The sequence below is a fragment of the Palaemon carinicauda genome, chromosome 5 (genome assembly GCF_036898095.1).
Source record: "Palaemon carinicauda isolate YSFRI2023 chromosome 5, ASM3689809v2, whole genome shotgun sequence".
NCBI classification, from domain to species: Eukaryota; Metazoa; Arthropoda; class Malacostraca; order Decapoda; family Palaemonidae; genus Palaemon; species Palaemon carinicauda.
This window is the reverse complement of record NC_090729.1, coordinates 95,423,957-95,448,949: the sequence shown is the minus strand read 5'-3', so window position 1 is coordinate 95,448,949 and position 24,993 is coordinate 95,423,957. Positions and strand designations below refer to the sequence as shown.

General features: G+C 42.4%; 1 protein-coding gene across 8 annotated transcripts in view; it reads right to left on the bottom strand.

The window, feature by feature from the left end:
- Positions 1 to 24,993, bottom strand: part of LOC137641374 (sesquipedalian-1-like) — an 893,367-nt gene that overhangs the window by 362,242 nt on the left and 506,132 nt on the right. For all 8 annotated transcript variants that reach the window (XM_068373872.1, XM_068373871.1, XM_068373873.1 and 5 more), the window contains one exon: positions 15,959 to 16,041. In XM_068373872.1, the coding sequence (XP_068229973.1) occupies positions 15,959 to 16,041 (83 nt within the window). The remainder of the gene's footprint in view (positions 1 to 15,958; positions 16,042 to 24,993) is intronic.

The window sequence follows — 24,993 nt, the reverse complement described above, 5'->3', positions numbered from 1 at the left end:
AATATGCTACAACTAACACGTTTCCTGTTGAACCATTCAAGGAGCAGCCATCGCATGACGTGAGGTCCCACGCTGAGAATTTGGAGGGGATGGAAAGTAATGGGCAGGCCATCAGGATGACATGGCTATCTCACCCAAAAATAGATTTTTCCTATGTCAAAATCCGTTTTTTGGGCTCGAGCCATGTCATCCTGATGGAAGTGTACCAGAGAATTATTATTCTCAGTTGTGGCCAGGAGGGTTTTAACCCTTTACCCCACATAGACATAATCACACTTCCTGTAGCTTTGGTAACTAAGGTACCAAGCTATGGAGCAAGCGATATGTTTGTGGAAAGTAGGAGCAAAGGAAATCAACGTCACAGTCCCACTCACTATGGAGAAGATCTTTGTCTCCAGAAGATGAAAAGACCGAATTCTATAAAAGGAGGCTTAAAAATTGAGGTACGCTACTTTTATTTTGTACAGTAGGTCCAATGAAAGGAACCACAAAAAAAAACAACAACAGTCTTTTATTGTTTCCAAAAGATACATAAATGTAACAGTAATCGATTGTAACATTTTATGCAGTAGATATATACAGAAAACCAGAGTTTTCCATAGAAATAGAAGAGGGCTAATGACTTTTCACGAATTTTCATTGAGCTGCAAGGGAGAAAAAATCATCAGCTGAAGGATTTTCATTATTCAAGAGGAAGCAAAGACAGTTGTTTGTTGAACAACCTGGGGGAGCACTGGAGATGGTAGAGGGATCTGAAGGGGTTTGAGTTCCAGAGCAAGAGGATACCAATTGCTCTTGGGCCACTTGGGAGCCACCAGAGCAGCTGTTCCCTTAAAAGTCCACAGTTTGTTCAGTACTTTCAGTAGGAGGTTGAATGGAGGAAAGAGATAGATGAGACCACTGGTTCCAATCTAGAGACATCACATCCATTCCTGTCATTCCGGGTCCAAGTTTGGTGCTACATATCGGGGAAGGTTTTTGTTGAAGCTTGTAACAAAGAGACCGATTTGCAGTCCCGGGACTTGCTCTAGAATTAAACAGAATGATTTTATGTCCAGAGACCATTCTGTTTCCTGAGGCTTGGATCTCGACAGGGCCTCCACCGTCACATTGCGAACTCCTTCGAAGTGAACTGCTGAAAGATGCCATTTCCTCCTTTTTGCTAAGGAGAGAATGGCTAGGATTACATGGTTGATCTGAGGATATCTGGAGCCCTGTCTGTTGACACAGTGCAGTATTGTGTTGTTGTCGATGACCAATTTGATGTGTGATTTTGTCTTTGGGCATAATCTCTTCAGAGTCAGAAACACTGCCACAGCCTCCAGAACACTGATGTGAAACTTCTGAAATGCGTTTGATCAATGACCTTGCACTTTCTTGGAAGAGGAGTGTCCTCCCCAACCTTGTTCTGAGGCATCCGTGTGAATAGTCACGGAAGGAGAAAGGTACTGAGCTGCTTCCGCAATAAGGCCGGGGTTTTGTGGCGAAGATCTCTCCGAGCATTGGATGCCTTTCTTCTCTCTGTTGGCATCTTTGAGCCTTGCTTTCAGGATTGGCTCCGTCACGGCAGCGAACTTTAACGACACCAGGACCCTTTCTTGTTGTCGTCCGGCGAGTACTTTTGAACAAAGTAGTCACCTGACCGAGTTTGCAATTTCCGATTTCCTTTCTCTTGCCTTGTGGTAGTAAGAGGGTGTGTGACTGTAGGTTCCAGTGAAGTCCTAGCCACTGGAATTTCCGAGCTGCAGATAGCTTGGACTTCTCGAGGTAGATTCGGAAGCCCAGAGATTGTAGGAATTTCATGACCTCTTGAACTGTTTGAAGACATTCTAATTGATTAAATGTAGTTAAATTAGTAGCAAACAGAGGGGCCTAAAATGTTGAATACATTCATGAAGCTAACACATAACTCTGATTCTTATTTAAGGAGAAAATTTAAGTCAATAGGAAAAGTATCTTTATAACAATATCTTTTATTCTTTATTCTATTAATAGAATACTTTTGAAGCAAAAAAATTGGTTCACTAATCCACACGAAAGTAATCCCTTACCTTTCTCCTCCCATTCAGTTAATCTCTTAACTTATCCCTGGGGATATAGTAGGTTACCCTAATTAACAGAACAAAGTACAGATATCCAGAAAATAACCAGCATGAAAAAAATTGGAAAATGCATTCATTCTGAAGAAATATTTGGATAAAATGTTCGTGTAAGGATGAAAATATATATATCTTTTTCATCTTCTATTCTCAAAGCTCAAAATTATCGTATAAAAGCTTACAATAACTATGGAATGTATCGTACATCGTACTGGACCCAAAATAATTGTATATGTACATTAATTATCATACGAATGGCATCCCTGATGTAGACGATCACTGTGGCCTTCAAGAACTCCTACAGGATACTCTGCATTTGTCACTGGAACATTGTAGGTGCATTCTTCAGGCCAAACAATACACGTCTGAAATGCCAATGTCCAAAAGCTATGGAGAAAACCATATACTCTTCACTGTGACCCACTAAAGCTAACTGGTAGTACCCATTAACATTATTCAGTTTATGGTAGTCAATACACAGCCATAGGCTATCTTTCTTGCTAACTGGAACACAATGGGCGAAGACTAAGGTTCCAAAATAACCCGTTCATACAACTCCTAGAACTATCATTCGATGGCATCAACAATTGGTTTTGAAAACTGCTGGACCCTCTGAGAAATGGGTGTCTCGTAATACAAGTGGATCCATATTGGTGTGCATGTGAACTCTCCCATGTCATCGTCACCAGTCCTGGTGATCAAAAGATGATGGCAAAGCATCTGACAGAACTGGTCCCTCTCAGAGAAATCCAGTTCTGAGATAGACAATCTATCTTTCAGTTTTAGGATGCCAGGAATCCCTGTAGCTTTTCTTGACAGACTGGGAGTTATAATTTTTGCCATGTTGCCATCCTATTACATCTCTGGCCAACAGTTGAACGGACAGGTAGAGCACCTAAGAAAAGCCGCAGTAGCTAAAACAAGTACAGACTCAGTCCAGCAATACTAGTTGAATCGCTACGTGGATCTCAAGTGTGTAATGCAATTGCTTTCAAAAGGTTCCACATACAGGAACACAATGCTCCCAAAGAGATTCTCTCTGGAAGCACTGCCAGTGCTCAGCAGATTCTGGGCTCCGTCGATTAACTTCCCATTTACCCTAAAGATTAATTGATTGATTGATTTGAAGTTTTCTGGCATCCTGACATCATAGGTCATAGATGCCGATATCATTTGTTGTAAATAAAGAATAAAAGTAAATTCAATTTAAATCAATATTATTATTATTACTACTATTATTATTATTATTATTATTATTACTTGCTAGGCTACAACCTTAGTTGGAAAAGCAGGATGCTATAAGCCCAGGGGTTCCAACAGGAAAAGTAGCCCAGTGAGGAAAGGATACAAGGAAAAATAAAATTTTTAAGAAGAGTAACAACATTAAAATAAACATCATAAATATAAACTATAAAAACTTTAACAAAACATTAGGAAGAGAAACACGAAAGAACAGCGTACCCGAGTGTACCCTCAAGCACGAGAACTCTAAACCAAGATAGTGGGAGAACATGGAGAACAATGGTTTGATTTTGGAGTGTCCTTCTCCTAGAAGAGTTGCTGACCATAGCTAAAGAGCCTCTTCTATCCTTAACAAGAGGAAAGTGACCACTGAACAATTACAGTGCAGTAACCCCTTGGGTGAAGAAGAATAGTTTGGTAACCTCAGTGTTGTCAGGTGTATGAGGACAGAGGAGAATAAGTAAAGAATATGCCAGACTATTCACTGTGTGTAGGCAAAGGGAAAATGAACTGTAACCAGAGAGAAGGATCCAATGCAGTACAGTCTGGCTAGTCAAAAAAACTTCATAACTAGTCAAAAGACTTCATAACTCTCTAGAGGTAGTATCTCAGTGGGTGGCTGGTGCCCTAGCCAACCTACTACCTATGTGTTTATCTAAAATTCTAAAAATAATGCTAGCATAGTACAGTGTGTCCTGTCCAAGAATCTTGGGCAGGATGAACCTGCCATCCTCACCTCGACCCTCAGACAACAAATGCCTCACTGTCAGGGGGTACCAAACAGTCGTCACAATATGGCTGAATATTGGCCAGTCATCAGAAACTCATGTGTCAACAGAGTGTGACCAATGCAAAGACAAGAAAGAGTAGTCTCCCACTTTTGGGGCAACATGTTATACTTTCAAAGAGATATAACATTCGATGTTTCTCTCATATCTCTATCTAATTTATCTCAATACTATTGCCAGTTATTATAAAAAGAATCTTAATGCTCAGCAAAAAATCATTACAGAAGATGGAATACCTTCTTGGTAGCAGCTCAGCTGCAGCATCTTTTGCCAGGAAATCTGGCTTTTCATTTCCAGACACACCAACATGTGTGGAACCCAGAAAAATTTAAGAGTTTTAACTCTCAGCTCAATAATAAAACGCCACTCTAAAATCTTTTAAACTAAAGGGTTACTGGAATTGAAAACTTCTAAAGCTTCTAGGACACTTCTTGCATCACTAAAAATGGTATGATAGCCCACTATTTTTTTTCAACAGCCGTTAGTATGCCATATAGTTCGGCAATAAATATAGCAGATTCTAGGGGAAGTGCACCTCTACTATTAAAATTACTATGATATATTCAAAATACAACGCCAGTATCAGATTTGGAGCCATCAGTGTATGTAAAAGTTGATTCCTTATGTTCTTTAAATGTTCCATAAAATGGGATCTGGCTTCTAAGTCAGTCATGTTCTTTTTTATACCAATCAAATATTTACAGAAAGATATCTGGTAATTTCCATGGAGGGTTGGTGACATATTAATGAAACAACTTTATTTCTAGCTATATCAAGACTGCTTAGTAATTGTTTCACCGAAAAACCATAAGGTTGAGGAGACTTTGGGTGCAACTTGAAATATATTGAATTCCTTACAAGGTTTCCAGTCTAAAATACTAAAGAATCAGGAAGTCTTCAAAACTTAAACTAATATTATTATTATTATTAAATGCTAAGCTACAACCCTAGTTGGAAAAGCAGGATGCTATAAGCCCAGGGGCCCCAACAGGGAAAATAGCCCAGTGAGGAAAGGAAATAAGGAAATAAGGAAAAATAGAACATTTTAGGAATAGTAACAATATTAAAATAAATATTTCCTATTTAAACTATAAAAACTTTAACAGAACAAGAGGAAGAGAAACTAGATAGAAAAGTGTGCCCAAGTGTACCCTCAAGCAAGAGAACTCTAACCCAAGGCAGTGTAAGACCATGGTACAGAGGCTATGGCACTACCCAAGAATAGAGAACAATGGTTTGATTTTGGAGTGTCCTTCTCCTAGAAGAGCTGCTTACCATAGCTAAAGAGTCTCTTCTACCCTTACCAAGAGGAAAGTAGCCACTGAACAATTACAGTGCAGTAGTTAACCCCTTAGGTGAAGAAGAATTGTCTAGTAATCACAGTGTTGTCAGGTGTATGAGGACAGAGGAGAATCTGTAAAGTATAGGCCAGACTATTCGGTGTCTGTGTAGGCAAAGGGAAAGAACCGTAACCAGAGAGAAGGGTCCTATGTAGTACTGTCTGGCCAGTCAAAGGACCCCATAACTCTCTAGCGGTAGTATCTCAACGGGCGGCTGGTGCCCAGGCCAACCTACTACCTTAGAACAATAGAAAGCTTTCAACAAAGGTTTACAGTGTCAACAAGGAGGCTTGGGATAGATGATGTTCTAAAAGCTTCTGTGGCCAATCTGATACCAATATGGGGTATAGAATCTAAAATCTTTAATTGGCTTGGGGTGGCTGAGGAGTATTTTTCACAAATATAAACAGAATCTTTAAAAAATGCAGAGCCTCAAGATATTTTACTTTGAAGGCTTTCAAGTGAGGAACCCATGTCAACCTGCAATCAAATATCAATCCAAAAATTTAGCTTCACTTACGCATGGGATTCATAGTCCTTTGATGTACATATTCGGCTCTGGATGCAGAAATGCACAACAATAGTTTTGCTTATCGAAAACTTAAATCCATTCATATCAGCCCCAGTGAATAATTTTTTGTTAATTGAGTTGCAATTGTCTCTTAACCATTGCCAATCTAGCTCCAGCAAATGATATAGAGATATTAACTGCAAAGAGTGTTGAGAGAATATCTTGGGCAATGACAGTGGATAAATATCTCATTTATGGCTAATGCAAATAGGGTTACACTCAGCACACTATCCTGGGGAACTACTTCTCCCTGACATTTCCTCTCTGACAGTGTTTCATCTACTCTAATTTGAAAAAAATCTATGTGAAACAAATGCTTGAATGAACAAAGGTAGCTCTCCTTTTAATCCAAATTATGAATGGTTTTAAGCATACCATATCCCCATGCAGTATCATATACTTTTCAAGATAAAAAAATATTGTTACATGGTGTTGTCTGGAAGCAAAGAACTCAAATCGTACCACCACACCAGTCATTGAATGCATTTTCCTAAAACCAAACTGGATAGGTGATAAAACGCATTTCTTCTCTAGGTACCACACCAGTCTTGTCTTGACCATCTTCTCCATGATCCTACATTGGTCGATAGTTTGCTGCTAAAAGCTCATCAATACTAGGTTTTAAAAATTCTAAAAGAATGTCTAGTTCCCAAACACTTCGATAACTATGATCATGCTATATTCTGTTAATAATGTTCAATATAAATAACTTAGTATTAACATGCATATATTTAATTACTGCATATGGAATGCCATCGGGTCTAAGGGTTGTCTCTATGCAAGTAATAAGTGCTGAATCAAATCCCCTTTCAGTAAAAAGAGCATTACAAGATTTCTTTTCTGCTTTCAAATTTGTTTCCTTTCTTCTATGCTTCTATACTGATGATCAGGAGCTCTTTTCACACTTACATGATACATTAGAGAAATGTTTGGCCAAAGCATTGCTAACCTCAGTTGCGACAGTCACTTATTGACCATTCACTTTCAACACTGGTGGGTTGGAGATAAATTAGCCTAGCTTTTTTTTTTTCCTCCATTCAGAGGGTGGTGATTTTCTACTGTTGCCTGAGAAAACAAATGATATCCAGAATTGGTGCCTAGCTTCCTTCATTGCACGATGAAACTGTGCTCTACATTTCTTGCATATCATTAAATTCTTCTCTGTATGGTGTCCATGCAATTGAGTTGAATATTTTCTAGTGGTTCTGTGCAAGGCAGTTAGTTCTGAAGACCACCAGGGGAATGGTTGTCATTAGAATAACCCTGTGGTTTTGGGAACTGAATTGACTCCAGCTGTATGTAGAGTTCCATTCAGTAAGTCTATGTCATCATCAACACTTTCAAACTGTTCTGCATTCCCTTCAATTTTGCTCAGCTCCCAAAATCTATGCCAGTCCACTTATGTCAAGGTTCAATCGTGGTGACCTCTGTAAGTATGGATTTTTGTTGGTGTTAATAATGATTGGTGCATGATCACTAGTATGCCAGTAATCTAAGGTTTTCCAATCAAAATCGAGAAGGCATTTAGAGCTTACAATTGAAAGGTCAATGTGGGACAAGGTACCTGACTGAACATGAAAATGTGTGGGCTCTCCTGTATTAAGGAGTCCTACAACTACATTTTCCACAATTGATGGTATAACGTTGTTCCTTTTCCTTGTTAAAAAATTATCCCATAAAGGATGTCTACCATTCATATCTCCCAGTAAGAAAAAGGTTGAGGGAGTTGAATCACCTTTACTAAATTATCATACGAGATGTTAGCATTTGGAGGCAAGTTACAGAGAGCAAATTGTGCATTTTCTTTATATATCAATTTGTACATCCACTGCCTGTAGAGGGGTATGAATAGGCAAAGATAATTGAGGAACATCTCGACTAACATATATAGGACTTCCTCCATGGCTCCCTGCTTGTTGATTATATGGTGCCCCATAGCTAGCTTATTCTCAAGGACAAGAAGTATTAGCATCAAGCTTGTTCACCGGTAGACATACAATTATAGGGAAGTGTTCATGAATAGGGAGCTTAAGTTCTTCATATTTGGCTCTTAGACCCTGACAATTCCATTGCAAAATGAAGGAAAAACTATTGTTTATTTTATGGAAGACACCTTAGATGAAACCTTCCCATTAGCAATTTCTGACCGAACATGATTTTCTGTTGGTTTCTTTTAGAGATGGTCTTCATATGTTGGGTTTTGCATTTGTCTTTTTCTTTGTGCCCTTTTGATCTAATTGCTGAGGGACATGGTGGACGTCTACTTGAATTTTCAATTGATTTAAGTTGTCTTTCAGTTGATCTGAAACATCAATTGGCAAAACATCATATTTATTTGAGGTCATAACTTTCATGTTCCTTATGGAAAGGGGTGCAAGAGATGTGGAGTTCTCTCTTTTTTTCAAGTTAGAGGTGTTGAGCGACTAGGTTTCTGCAACGTTTCCACTACAGGTGCACCCGGTAACTTGGTTTACAATGGAACCTCTATTAAATCAGACAAGGACACAGCCTGAGAGAGGTTTGTACTATTATTTGTAATGGGGGACATATGTTGTACAGAGATGGGCAATGTTCAGTGTTATCACACTGTGGGAAAGTCTCAGGAGATACTACGCTTGCCTCCTCATGAAGCATTCTATAATAAGATGGTTTATTTCTTTTTATAGGTGGGTTTGTTGCCCCTTGTTGTAAATTTTCTTGTGACTTTAATGGCTTTGCATAGCTGCTCAATTTACTTAGGTTTTTTGGCATGTCCCACACTTATATAAATGGTTGAGAACAGCTTCCTCCAACTTGTATAGCTCGCAACTCCTATCAGTGGATTTATAATTTGAGTTGCAGTTCAAAAACCTGGACTCAAGTGTACACTCTCCAAGATGAGATTTTGAGCAAATGTTACACATCTTTTCGCTTTTGCAAAATTTTGAAGGGAGTTTGTGGGATTAGTTGTAGGATGTCTAATGAATTCACCACGTTTCTCACCTGCAATTAGTGAAGAATTATTAGTAATTATCCAGGGGATCCCATTTGAAGTCATCAATTTTTCTCGGTGGAATTTAATGATAGGTTGGTATTCTTAAAAATACGTTTAATGTCTTCTTGTGATTACATTGCTCAGTGACAACCCACTCCTAATTGCAAGCATGGAGCGTCTCATAAACAATCTGACAAACCATAACATTGTTAACCATCAAAAGAGCATCGCTCTCAAAAGACTTAAATCCTACTGCAATGCAAAAGTAAATAGAATCACATCCTATCTTTGAGGTAACCAATAAATGCTTGAATCCTAATACCAAAACACATCATTTCACTTATATACAATCATGAACATGTTTAATCAAAGCAATATGATGCAATGTTGTGCAATACATGTAACAGTTGAAGTAATACAGTACATTATTACAATAATACATAACATTAACACTTGAAGTAATACAGTACATTATTACAATAATACATAACAGTGTCCAAATTTAAAACAAGTGAAACATTACTGAGACTTCTGTTTGGAAGGCCAAACTTTAATCCTTTCATTTTCAACAATAATGTGGAAAGATACATCATTATCATGGAAACTGAGAGTAATCATTGATGTTCCAGGGACTTCTTGCACTTTCCACACTGGTAATGGACACATGGCCAGTATCTCCTCTTTTGTAAATTCATACAGATCTTTATTGAATACTACTCCCCTTCCATGGCTAAGTTTAGATGGGGTTTGACATCTAATGTAATATCATCACTACTTACCAATTCTTCTTCACCCAAGGTGTTAACCACTGCACTGTAATTGTTCAGTGGCCACTTTCTCCTTTCTAAGGGTATAAGAGACTCTTTAGCTATGGTAAGCAGCTCTTCAAGGGAAAAGGTCACTACAAAATCAAACCATTGTTCTCTAATCTTGGGTAGTGCCATAGCCTCTGTACCATGGTCTTCCACTGTCTTGGGTTAGAGGTCTCTTGCTTGAGGGTACACTCGGGCACACTATTCTATCTTATTTCGCTTCCTCCTGTTTTGTTAAAAGTTTATATAGTTTATATAAGAGATATTAATTTTAACGTTGTTACTCTTCTCAAAATACTTTATTTTTCCTTTTTTCTTTCCTCACTGGACTATTTTCCCTGTTGGAGCCCCTGGGCTTATAGCATCCTGCTTTTCCAACTAGGGTTGTAGCTTAGCAAGTATTAATAATAATAATAATAATAATAGACTATATTATAGACTGTGTGCATGATTAAGCATGGACAATGTAACTATTTTTTTCCAAAACAAGATATATCTCCAAATGCGATGACTCCTACTTTTTTTCTGAATTAATTAGCATATTTTGAAGTAATTCCATGTATCCCCTTTAGGTTCAGCAACATGGCACATTGGTGGTTTTGGTTTTCTCTGGGAAGGCATAACTACATCCTCTTTTTCAAACCAGTCGGCAGGTTTATATATATATATATATATATATATATATATATATATATATATATATATATATATATATATATATATATACAAATCCTTTACATTCGTTAATTCTATTATTCATAATATTACATATTGCATAAAATGTTTTGTTATGACTATTGTAAGACACACATGAATCCCATTTTTCATATTCAATTTTCATCCATATTCCTTTTACCAGTCCATAGCACTCAAATGATTTATATAATTCATCATAATTTGTCTATTGGAATTAAGGTAACATGAAGGATTCTCAATTTCCGTGTTACTCAAACTACTTGATTTTGGAATATCAATAGAATGATCCTTTTTAGTTCATATGTCATTAGCAGGATTTTCCTTAATTATATTAGCAGAGGTCATCAACAGCCCCAGGCAGGGGGACTCAGCATATCCAGTGGATGGGATCATATAAGAATCCATTTGTTCGTTAATTTTTGTCTGTTGGTTGGTTTACCTGCATAAGAATATCAAGAAAGTATCATATGTCGAAAAGGAAATTGTATTCTCCACTATCGACACAGCGTGAGTATACTTCCCAGATGGTCCAGTCCATACCCTACCAGTGGAATAGCACAAAACTAGACATACAGGCACAGATGTAAGCTAAACCCACCTGTTAGAACCGAGACCAAAAAAATATGGAATCCTCCACCTAATACCTGTAATGATGGGTTTCCGGCCAGAAGCTGAGAGTCCTACCTCATAGCCCCAGATTCTTATGACCCAACCCTTGAAAATAGTTCTGTCAAAAAAAAGGTCTTAACCATCTTCAGGATGGCTGAGATCATCCAATACTCTCACATATAACTTTGAATACAAATATTTCCCAACCATGATCCCTTAAGCGGGCATTTATAACGAATGTGGAAATATCGAGGCCGTTTAGGAAACTAATATAAAAATAAATATATAATCAAAAATTATATATAAAGATAAGGGGAATATCATTCATAGAATTAGAACAGCAAGAAGAAAGAAAATTTTATGAAAAAGGAGGAGATAAAAGTAATATTGAGAAGCAGAAATAGAAGAGAGAGAGAGAGAGAGAGAGAGAGAGAGAGAGAGAGAGAGAGAGAGAGAGAGAGAGAGAGAGAGAGAGAGAGAGAGAAATTTAGATTCAAATTGGGGGAACAGTTTCCACAAGTTTGAGAGCCTCTTGCTCATCACAATGCTTCAACATGAAAACGATATTCACTGTTGAAGCATGATGACATCATTAAGTCATTCTCTCGTTAAGAAGGTTGCCCCCAGGAACTCGTAACCCAGCACCAGGTGGTAAGCCATAGTCCCTGTAGAAACTACATAGAACACACTCAGGGCAAATATAGAATGAGGGTCAGCAGTAGGTCATAGTTCCTGTTTGTCCTAAACCCGTCAGCCCGATGGTGTCCAGCACCATCTGAAGCTGTTATTTCTGTACTACACTAGATGACAAGAGGTTGACCTTAGCTCCGGAGTCAATAAGAGCATCAAACATTCGATTTCCAAGGCTACTATCAGAATACTAGGAGCAAGCTGCCTAGCACTCACATCATCCTTTCATGTAGCCCCATCTACACCGAAGGCCTAGTGTTTCATGCCCTATGGTACTCTTAGGTAGCAGTGAACTTCTTGTCTTTTGACTTCATCTTACTCTTCTACTAATGCTTCGACTCTCCTTACTACTGGATGAACAAGAGCAGGACAACAGGGTCTAGTAGCTCTAGTGGATACTGCCATCCACTCAGGAGTTTGCACCGCTGTAGTTTCCCTCCTAAGGTTGGTGGCAGTAGCCAATCTCTGAATATGTGACGTAAACATATGCGGTGTGTTTTGCTCACATTATGTGATATGATAGTTAGCTGAGCCAAGGTGCAAACACTAGTTCAGGCTTCTCTGGCAGCCATTAACTGTGTGACCTGGTTTCTCGCACTAAGTGCAGTACCTAAAACAGAGGAGACTTGTTGGGTGTGCGCAATGAAGGCAGGCACACTTCCACAGTTGCAGGCATTGGGACAGGTTACGGTGTGCATGGGCGGGGATGCACAGGAACGAGCAAACTCTTGGGAGCTGTCATGACCACCCAAACAACTAAAGACCAGTTGCTCTTCTGGTTTCTGTTTTTCTTGGCATATTACCCCATCTACGACACCCAGCAGGTGCAGGACCTCCCCCACATTAGCCTGACGACCAGCAGAGACATTAATTGTGGCCAAGGATTGTGCCAGCCAACTAGCAGCATCACTGAAGACAGTTTTGAGGACCTTCTGCCTCAGTTCCTTCTGGTTTGGGGTATGCTGGAGGTAGGCAGACTGGTATAGGGAGGCCAAATGCACAGCATAAATTTTCAGCAGTTCACTCTCCTTCAAGATAGCACTGCTGAAACGGGCTCTCCTCCTAGCATCACGTCTCTTCCAAGCTCCTTGATACCAATCGATGACGAGATCTTTGATCTACAAGAAGAAGGTCTCAAACCCCCCCTTTTAGGCTGAAAAAGCCTGTTTGACCTCCCCTGCCAGGAATCTTCGAAGCTCAGCGATCAACCGACAAGAGTTTCTCTCAGTATACTGGCTGGAACAGTATGCCTCCAAATCCCTAGGATAGATGGCTAGGTTATGGCCAGTTTCCAATTGGAAGACCCCTGGCTTGGGACTCTTCTGAGAGTTAAGGGCCTTGACCACGTGAGAGAGAAGGCAGTCTTACTGTAGGGTCTTGGCATCATCAGCAGAGGGTAGAGCAGGAAATGGATTGCCTTGGAAATCACCATCAGGATCTTCATGGATGGATGACTCCTGTGTTGTTGTCAAGTCCACTCCCGACATTGGCCTGGCGTCTCTGCTTAGGGATGGCCCCTATTTTGGTAGCTGCTGGGGCCCCTTCAGGTCTGCCTTACTGTGCCTGGTCTTCCAAGAAATGACTCCCTACTTCATGGATTGGTAGCTGGAACAGGTGTGGAGGCAAGAGGTCCATACAAGGCCTGAGACTCCCAGAAACCTACTAGAGGGAGATATAATACTCTCATCGCTGGACCCTCTACAGTTACTGAAAGTGCCAGACCATTTATATTTGGCCAAGTAAAGTGGAAGGAGCACTAGTTGTCATGGTAGTTGTGACCCCGATGGCAACAGGACATGATGGTAATGAACCAATGGTCTCACATGTCCCAACTGGAGCTTCAAGGATCTGACCTCAGAAATAAGGTCACCTATAGGGCTTTTGAGAACATGGTCTTATGACCCTTGGCCGAAGATGATGCCATGTCATCCAATGGTTTCTTCTTTTGAGTCTGAGCACCAAATTATGTGGTGATTATCGGGCTGCAGCCAGGTATAGCACACAGACTTACTATCGGGTTACAAACTTCATCCCGTTGACCCACATTTAAATAAATTATCATAGGAATTACAATACTATAGGAATACTGGGCACCACACCATGTTTTAGCTTTGGGTAAAGGGACCTAACAAGCAAATGAGCTTCAGGTGAATTTTTTGTATATCATTACAGTATTTTAGAATAAAAACTAAGATATGGAAAAAGTTATTTTTTATTTGATTATTACAGTAAATCAGTATTAAGGACTCTGGGTCAGGTTGAAAAAGAAGTAAACCAAGCAATTTATAAAAAATATTCAGTTTTTAAAGCAAAATTAAAGAAAAAATCAGGGTTACAAATACAGTTGGCATGCAGATACATTTACTGTACATAATAATAGCTGAGAGTACAATCATTACAGCGTCTATCCCTGTCAAAGGCGGCACCTGCATGCACTCTTACTGGAATGTTAGATGTGTTACTTTATTTCACATTTACATGACTGATTAAGCTTACTATACCTGGGGTAACTCTAAAAAACTAGCAGAAGTACAATGTTGTAAATCTAGTTTTGTGGTCAGGCCACCCGATACACGTACTCACAAGACTGACCATTGGCCGGCATTTCTTTGGCAAACACTCAGACACCAAAACACCTAATCGTTTTCATATGACAGGGTTAGCTGAGTATACACTCCACTCAATCATGATACAAATAAAGTGATATTAGTCGATTTACTGCTATGCCAGTAACAGTATATATTAGTCTATATTAATGGTACCAGCCATATTTTTAAACAAGAAAACCATATATTCTGGTTTATACTAGTTTCCTACAGGGTGTAGGTATTGCACAAACCTGAAACAAAATGAAATATCAGGAGACAAATTAAAGGGCGGATGAGAGATACAAAAGCATAAAATTATACAAATTTTTTATATATAAATTTACAATTGAAAAATAAATAATTATTTCTTTCATTCATCAGTATCATTACTTGCTAGGCTACAACCCTATTTGGAAAAGCAGGATGCTATAAGTACAGGGGCTCCAACAGGGGAAATAGCCCAGTGAGGAAAGGAAACTTAAGGAAAAATAAAATATTTCAAGATGAGTAACATTAAATTAAATATCTCCTATATAAAATATAAAAACTTTAACAAAACAAGAGGAAGATATATAAGATAGCATAGTGTGCCCTAGTGTACCCTCAGGCAAGAGAACTCTAACCCAAGAGAGTGGAAGACCATGGTACAGAGGCTATGGCACTACCCAAGACTAGACAACAATGGTTTGATTTTGGAGTGTCCTCCAAAAAGAGCTGCTTACCATAGCTAAAGAGTCTCTTTTACCCTACCAAGAGGAAAGTGACCACTGAACAATCACAGTGCAGTAGTTAACCCCTCGGATTTAGAAGAATTGTTTGCTAATCTCAATGTTGTCAGGTGTATGAGGACAATGGAGAATATGTAATAAATAGGCCAGACTATTCAGTGTGTGTGTAGGCAAAGGGAAAATGAACCGTAACCAGAGAGAAGGATCCAATGTAGTACTGTCTGGCCAGTCAAAAGGCCTCGTAATTCTCTAGCGGTAGTATCTCAACGGGTGGCTGGTGCCAAGGCCAACCTACTACCTTAATATAACTTTTACAATGTATTCCTTATAAATATTTTCATATTTCTATTGCAAATATACTTTGGCTCTATTGCAAGTTTCAGTATAACTCTGAAACCATTTATTGGTAAGAAGCTCTAATTTTCTGATGTCATTCATACATGCTGCTTAGCACACGTCCATTTAATTTTTTTTTACCAAAAATAAACAGATTTTCCCCTCTTAATGGTGACTCAGGAATAACTGAGCTGATGTTGTTCAGTAAAATAAATAGAATTTCTAAAAGTAAAATATATTCTCTACAACAAACACGCCACTTCACAGAACAGTTCTATTTCTTTTAATAAGTAAAGGCAACATAGGTTACGGCTTAACTACTACTACTACTATATTACCACCAGAGGCACTGTCTTCAGAGTAACTGAATGAAGGATTAGGCCTGTATTTACCGTAAGATTTAAAGATTCCTTTTTTCCTAATCTAATACTTTTTATTTTTAAATAAAATATAATATTAACAACAACAGCAACAACTTATCTCACCTTGCTTTTACAATCTTGGAAACCCAAGTATGTACACACTGCTCATTCTGTGCAAAAAACATATGCTTTCTCTCTGGATCATCCTGCAAATTAAATCTCTTTCATTATAATTATACAAATCAAAATGAAAAAAATTAATTAGTTGCTTATCTTAATGTGCATTTTCAAACTCTAAAGAGAGAAAATATAGCTCATCATATACCATTTTTTTAAATAAGTTTCTTGTAATTGAACTACACTTTAGATGCTCCAAAGGTTTCAATATCAGTTTTTGACAAAGTGAGTTTTCCTACTAAGAACATTCTTATGTTATGCATATTAACCACCATCAAATAACTATATATATATATATATATATATATATATATATATATATATATATATATATATATATATATATATATATATATATAGAAATCATACAAGAACGGACATCTTCCACAAAAAATATGAAATATTGCATGGAAAAATGTGCACAATATATAAAATACCCAAAATACAGAAAATATATATATATATATATATATATATATATATATATATATATATATATATATATATATATATATATACAGTATATATATTTTTGGGCTCAAGCCATGGCGTCCTGATGGAAGGTTCCTTTATGGTAGCTTCCTTGGGTATATAAACTACAAGATATTCCCAGAGAATTTAACCACAGGTTATCACAGAATTCTAACTTCTGGAGCGAGTATCCTAAAGGTTTCCCTTTAAGACATTGTATATCAACAGGCGACGCATGTATTAACGCGCCACATAGCTATCTGCACCCCACATAGAGTTAACACTTCGATGTGTAGGAGCGGAGAATAGCTGGGGAGCCGTTCCACAGCTAATCTCGTCCGTGGCTACTTTTGGTACTCGAAACGTAAACAAACGGGCGCCATTGCTAAATGACGTCACGTCCGTCCTCTTCCTTCGCATAGTAGCTTGCCTTACTAAGACGGATTTTCCCTGTGCTTACTTTATCGACTTGCATCTTAGCCATCTCTCTACCCTCGGCCTCGCCTTCTTCTGGAAAGTTGAGTACAAGGTTCCAGTATTGTTTAAATAAGCTCTGACCGTAAAGTAACTTTTACTTTTCGAGATATTTTATGTTTTTGGGCAGAGCTGTGCTGCTACCGGACCCGCCATTTTATGGCGTCGCTGTTGTTTTGCATGCCTTATTTAGCTAGCCTCAAAAGCTTCACCGGCCTCATTAACTAATCGATACTATTAGTTATTTAGTCTTCATAGCTAGGAACTTTATATATCGTGTTTTGACGCTCTTTTATCGGTCATCGCCTGACCCCATACCAGTTCGCTAGCCTAGCCCCTAGGCCAGAGTGCCTATCATCAGTGTTCATGCATGATATATTACAGTGATCCTAGGTTTAGTTAGGAAGATAGTGGCATTATTTTATGATACTGTTTACTGTGATGCAAGTGTTTTTGCCTTCAGGGACCATATAGGGGATAGGTTTGATAGTGTGCCTTTCTAACCTAACCTAAATGTAGGCCCCCTATATGCTCCCTTCACCCCCTGCCTTAGGGCATTCCCTCTGCGTAGCCTTGCTCCCCCTACCACGTAAGGGGATCAAGCTCATACCAGAGTACTTATCGCTTCTCTGTCCTCCCTAAGGGAATGATCCCCCCTTAGGGTTGCGTCCGAGAATGAGGAACGGCCTGCCCTTCCTCTATTGCTGAGGCTAGGTTACCTGACCTTCCCTGCAATTGCGATACGTCTTCCAACCTTCCTGGTTCAGGGTGTAACATCCCTGCTCTAGGTTAGGCTTGGGGGGAGTTAGTTCTGTGCCTTGCTGAAACGGTACCCATGCACCGTTCTCAGCCAGGCTGCCTACCTTAGGCTAGGGAGCGTCCTCCCTTCCTTGGTGGCCGCTTTGGTACAGAACCTCCCCTATGGAAGACCCCTCTTCTTCTCCCATCCCCACCTATCTCTTGTATGGCCTAGCCTATACTTAGGTTAGCCTATACCCTTCTGTCCCCTGTCCTACAACTCCTCCTTAGGGTGGAGTGATAGGGCTACCTTGAGTCCCTGTGTGCAGTCCGCTCTGGTACATATACCCTTCATAGTGTCCTATGGGGTTAGCCACTGGATGCGTTTTGTCAGCAGGGGTTCTCCCCCCTCTTGGGGGTTCCCTAGCCCTCCCTTGGGCTACACTGGCTCCCGGCCGCCTGCGGCCCCCTGCCACTGGGTGATAGGGCTAGCCTCTATCATGGGTACACCCATTCAGGTGGGATGCCTTGGGGTTCGTGTCCGTACCCCTACATCCCTCCTTCTGTCTCTTTCACTGTCCTGGTGCCGGTCCCTTGCCGCCTCTACTGTCGGTGATACCGACCTCCCCCCTTGGTGACACTTTCCTTGCCCCCCGTGGCTGACAGTCCTCCGTGTGCCAGAGGGCTGCCACCTCCCGTCGGCGTACAGCCGATGGCCTACCCTCATACCTCCTAGCTTCGGTCGTCCGTCCATCGGACCGGCCCCCGGAGTGCCGGCATCCATTGCCGGCTGTCCGGTTCTGCTATAGCTCATCCTTGTCCCTGTCACCAAGCCGGCAACCTTCGGCTGCCGGAGCCGCCGCCTCCCGCCGGAGTGCCGCCGTTGTACCGGCGGCCGCCATCCTGGCATTACTCCTGACTTCTCTATTTGTCTTCCCTAATGCCAGAAACTCTGCTGGAGCGGCCTCCGGCGTGCCCCCGGTCTGCCGGCGCATTCCGGAGGCGCCAAAGTGACTTGCACCCCTTCTCCTAGCTATCAACACATGCTGATAGCCCTACCTTGAAACCAGATGGTTTGACTACATAAATAGATAGGTATTGTCTTACCGTTCTATTAGTAGCCGTGCTGTCTTCTTGCCTATCACAATTTTCCAGCATGCTGTGTGTATCTTAGCACGGCTGGTTGCCGGAAACCGTTACCCTATGGGGTCTTCTACATCCCCAATTCAATGGTCTGAGTGGTCTCAGTCCCAGATTTATATCCTTGGCAATTCCTACTAGAATTCCCCTTGCCTCCCTGGCAATCTATGAAGAATTCTGCCTTGTGTCCTCGGTCACAAACAAATTGCCTATGGATAAGGTTACGGTAACCAGCCGGGCGGGTTACACGGAGTATGTGTCTATCTACTTCATTTCCCGCTCCACTCTCAAACATCACAATGTTTATATCACTTAAGATTAAGTTAAAAATTAACCTTTTAATATTTAACTTTAGAATATAAGTCATTAATATGACTTCCCCATACTCATGTTCTCTTTCTCTTACAGGAGGAGTACGTGAAATGCGACCACGGCTTCTGTGGAGTGAAGCGCCCGCACTTCTACGGGCACACGGCCTGTAGGACCCACGCCCTTTGCGCCAACAAGAAAGGCGATCTGAAGTTTTGGGACCCGCAGAACTGTACAGTCTGCAAGGACCGCCTGGTCGAGGCGTTCAATAATCCTCCCTCAGCGGAGGTTAGGGACGCTTCTCGAGAGGAGCTACGCAAGTGGGTACGTGGCTTCCAAAAGAACGCCACCGGACCATACCTTGCCACCGAAGACTTGAGGGCCTTGCTTTTCCCGAAGGCATCCCCAGACTCTGTGGTCCCCAAGGATCAGATCCCCACCGTCCAAATAACGGTGGAACCTGATGTAGTCATGGCCCAGTCCATGCACGAGTGCCGTCTGGATACCGAAAACGCGGAACGTATGTCGGAAGTGTCGGAGAACACGGAGAGGAACTTCATGGCCGAAGAACTGGACTATGAGGAAGACCAAGTGGAATACACCGAGTCGGAGCAGGAGGTCGCTCCACCTTCCACCCCCACACCGACTCCTACACTGACGGACGTATCACTCCCGTCTACCTCTGCTACCCCGGACCCCATCCCATCCAGCGCCCAGGAGATGTTCCGAATGCTCGAAGCTCTCATGGACAAGAAACTCCGTGAGACACACGAATACATCAGGACCATGGGAAGTTCAAAACAGCCGAAAAGGATTTCGGTTAAGGACCTCCCGGCATGCTCGGACGCCAACCCCTGGAGGTATGCCGAGCACATGCCAATTACAACGGGCAGGATCTTCATCAGTGAGAAGATCGGCTCGGTTGTCCTGGAAGAAGTGGAATTCTTCCCGAATTTTGAGGCTTATCCGGACTGTTACGTCCGACTTCGATCCGAACCTGCCTCTAAAGAAGAGACCGAACTGAAGGAAATGATTGTGTTCGATCTCCCGAAGGCCCAGGCTATGCTGGCCAATACTGTTAAAAGTAGGAGTTTTACCTGCTCAAAACTTCCGGCGCTTAGCAAGAAGCACCCTACCTACGTCGCACCAGACGATGCGATCCTCCCTTTCATGGAAAAGGCCTTCGCTGCGGTACACAAGGCAGTGGAAGAAGGAAAACCTTGCCCTGCACTGGAGGAGTGCAGACCCTTCTCCCTGATTACTCCCCCCGATGTTCGACACTGGAAAGATGTCCAGCATACATTTGTGGTAGGGAAACTAGAACCTGACGTAGCTGGCCGTCAGTTTAACGAAGACCTCCCGAAACTTAATGACCATCTCCTTCGTCGGGAACATGACACGAAGGAAAGGTTCGCCGCATCCATGTCCCTCCAGGTACAGCTCGACGTCATGGCCGGTGACACTAGAGTCCCCGACTACTACATGGTGCTCGCCAAAACACATTTGGCCACCATAGTAAAAGACCTGTACAGCTTCATGAAGGCTCGTAGAGCCTGTCGTGAATTCGTGTTCTCCAGTGCCACAGTGAGACACGAACCCCGGAGGCTGATTTCCTCCAACATCTGGGGTAAGCACCTCTTTCCCTCTTCCCTTGTGAAAGAGATCACCGACAAGGCCGCCACGGAGAACAGGAACCTTCTCCACAAGTGGGGCATGTCGAAGAAAAGGAAATCCTCTCAGGACGACGGCCCTCAGCCTAAGAGGAAATCCTCCTAGCCGAAACCCCAGCAACGTCAACAGAGACGACAGTTTCCGGGATCCGCTACTCCCCAAGTGGCAGATCAGCCACAGCAGACCTTTCAACTGGTCACCCAACCGGTCTTGTCACAGTCGCCGGTTTTCACCCCTGCTTTCGAGCAACAGTCGACTACCTTTCGTCCCAAAGGTAGAGGCTCAAACAGAGGTGCAGGCAGAGACGCATCTCGCCGTCCCTCCAGAGGCAGAGGAGGAAGGGGAGCTAGCGGCCGAGGCAGTAAACCCTCGGGACACCAGAAGCAATGAAGTGCTTCCGGTGGGAGGAAGACTCCGCCAATTCCAGGATCGTTGGACCTTCGATCCCTGGGCACACAGCATCGTCAAGAAGGGTCTAGGCTGGAGTTGGACTCAACCACCCCCAACCTTCCAGCAATTCTTCCAACAATCAACCCCCCTTCTGGAAGAGTATGTCCTAGATCTCTTGAACAAGAAGGTGATAAGGAGGGTAAAGTCAACCAGGTTCCAAGGGAGACTGTTTTGCGTCCCCAAGAAGGACTCCGACAAACTCAGAGTCATTCTAGACTTATCCCCCCTCAACAAGTTCATAGCGAACAACAAGTTCAAGATGCTGACTCTTCAACAGATAAGGACCCTTCTGCCTCAAGGTTCCTACACGGTCTCCATAGACCTGGCGGATGCCTACTGGCATGTTCCAATGAACCACCACGCTTCCTCCTACCTAGGATTTCGACTCCAAAGGAAAAGCTACGCTTTCAGGGCCATGCCCTTCGGCCTCAACGTGGCCCCTCGGATCTTCACAAAGCTGGCAGACGCCATCGTTCAACAGCTTCGCCTCCGAGGCGTCCAGGTGATGGCCTACCTCGACGACTGGCTGGTCTGGGCTCCATCGCCCGAGGATTGTTTAAGATCCTGCAACAAAGTTACCCAGTTCCTAGAACACCTGGGATTCAAGATAAATGCGAAGAAATCTCGCCTCTCTCCAGCTCAGAAGTTCCAATGGTTAGGAATCCAGTGGAACCTTCAGTCACACCGCCTTTCCATCCCCCATAAGAAAAGGAAGGAAATAGCAGGGTCTGTCAAGAGACTGCTGAAATCCAAACGGATCTCAAGACGTCAGCAGGAACGAGTTCTAGGCTCTCTACAGTTCGCCTCAGTGACAAACCCAGTGCTATGTGCACAGCTAAACGATGCCGCGGGAGTCTGGAGACGTTCCGCATCCATCGCTCGAAGAGACCTCAAGAGACGGCTCCCAAACAGACTTCGGCTGCTCCTAAAGTCGTGGTCGGAAGCAAAGGCCCTGAAAAGGTCCATCCCTCTTCAACACCCACCTCCATCACTCAACATCCACACGGACGCTTCGCTGGAGGGTTGGGGAGGTCACTCCCACCAAAAACAGGCTCAAGAAACATGGTCTCCCCTATTCAAGACGTTTCACATCAACATCTTGGAGGCCATGGCGGTCCTTCTAACTCTGAAGAAACTCTCCCCGCCTCCCTCGATCAATATTCGTCTGACCCTGGACAACTCGGTGGTAGTCCGATGTCTCAATCGCCAAGGCTCAAGATCGCCCCAGATAAATCAGGTGCTTCTAACAATCTTCCGTCTGGCAGAGAAGAAGAAATGGCACCTGTCTGCAGTTCACCTACAAGGATTCCGCAACGTGACGGCGGACGCTCTATCTCGAACAAGCCCGATAGAGTCGGAATGGTCTCTAGACGCAAGATCCTTCTCCTTCATCTCTCACCAAGTCCCAGAACTCCAGACCGATCTCTTCGCAACGAGCGACAACAATCAACTTCCTCGATATGTGGCCCCGTACGAGGACCCCAAGTCAGAAGCAGTGGACGCCATGTCACTGGATTGGAACAGATGGTCCAGGATCTACCTGTTCCCTCCCACCAACCTTCTGCTAAAAGTCCTCTCCAAACTGAGAACCTTCAAAGGAACAGTGGCCCTAGTGGCTCCCAAGTGGCCCCGGAGCAACTGGTACCCCCTAGTCCTGGAGCTACAACCCACGCTGATCCCTCTCCCGGGCCCAGTTCTCGCCCAGCAAGTACAGAAGTCGACTGTCTTCGCTTCATCATCGAAAGTCAGGGACCTTCATCTCATGATTTTCTCTCCCTAGCCGTGAAGAAAAGGTTTGGGATCTCGAAGAAAAGTCTAGACTTCCTCGAGGAATACAAGACCGAATCCACACGACGGCAATACGAATCATCCTGGAGAAAATGGGTCTCATTCGTCAAGGCAAAAAAATCCTACGGAAATCACCATCGATTTTTGCATGTCCTTCTTCATTCACCTTCATGGACAGGGCTTAGCAGCCAACACGATTTCTACTTGCAAATCGGCCTTGACTAGACCACTAATGTACGCCTTCCAGATTGTTCTGTCCAGCGACATCTTCAATAAACTGCCGAAGGCATGCGCTCGTCTACGCCCAGCACCCCCACCAAAACCTATCTCCTGGTCTCTGGACAAGGTGCTCCATTTTGCCTCCAGTTTGGACAACGATTCGTGCCCTCTCAAGGATCTGACTCAAAAGGTTATATTTCTTTTTGCTCTTGCTTCAGGAGCCCGAGTCAGCGAAATAGTGGCATCATCAAGGGACGAGGGTCACATTCTGTTTACAGACTCAGGAGACCTTACCCTCTTCCCGGATCCGACGTTTCTCGCTAAAAACGAACTACCCACCAAAAGATGGGGCCCTTGGAGAATCTGCCCCCTGAAAGAAGATGTCTCTCTATGTCCAGTAGAGAGCCTCAAGGTCTATCTTCGTAGAACTTCTGACTTTGGTGGAGGCCAACTCTTCAAAGGAGAAACATCGGGCAGTGACCTGTCACTGAAACAACTAAGAGCGAAGATCACCTACTTCATTCGCAGAGCGGATCCTGACAGTACACCCGCAGGTCATGATCCTAGAAAAGTCGCATCGTCTCTGAATTTCTTTCAGAGTATGGATTTCGAAAGCCTCAAGAGTTTCACAGGCTGGAAATCCACGCGTGTTTTCTTCAAGCATTACGCGAAACAAGTGCATGAAGTCAAACATTTCGTGGTAGCCGCAGGTAGTGTTATGAAACCTGCACCTAACTCTGCATAGAACAGTGAGTTACTTGGGACTCTAACTCCTCGGGTGCCTATGTTGACCCTCGCGTGATACGTAGTGAATTCAAAGACACTTAGTGTTTTTTATAGACTGTTCTTCTCTCTCAGGTGAAATGTCATAGTCGTCACATGACTGCCGTATGCCTAGTGCATGATGTGTTTTTCTTTTAAAAGACTAATGTTCCTCTGGAACCCGTGCTTTCTAATAATTTGAAATTTTCTTTGAGATTCAAGAGCAAGGTCTTTCATTACTATGTACATTATAATTTTATTGTAAATACCTATACATCCCTTATTGCATTTATTACCATATTCTGCAATTGTGAAATAAAATTTCTATTTTATTTACTTGTGCGTCTCAATCCGCTCCTACTTATACTATGAAATACATGGTTGTCATAGTTTCATTATCCTTCCCCTTTTTCCTCTATAAAACAGATGAAGATAATTGGTTCAATCCATATTATATACTCACCCATGCTATGTAATATTCCTAACTGAATACTTACTTGCGCTATAACTTCGAGACCAGACTGTTCTCCTTACAATATACAGTGCCTAACCACCACTTGTCTGTTTTTTGAGAATGTTCCTATACGAATAGCAACCATTCTGTCTTGTCTCCGAGTTCTTCACGTTCTCCCCGCAAGGTGGGTAGCCCTTCAAGAACCACTTTGATCCTCAGCATGGTCCGTTGGGACTTCTCTGCCAAGGGGGGCAGGGAGTTTCAGCCCCACAGTACCTCTATCAAGATTACCATGCTTACTCTATTCAAAGCCCTCGGCACTTAAACTAAAAGGGGAATATCTACCACGATACATTGATTCTCTGGTATTCTTCCATCAGGACGCCATGGCTTGAGCCCAAAAAACGGATTTTGAGCGAAGCGAAAAATCTATTTTTGGGTGAGATAGCCATGGCGTCCTGATGGACCCTCCCTGCTACTTCGTCCAGCCTTTCAGGTCCCACCC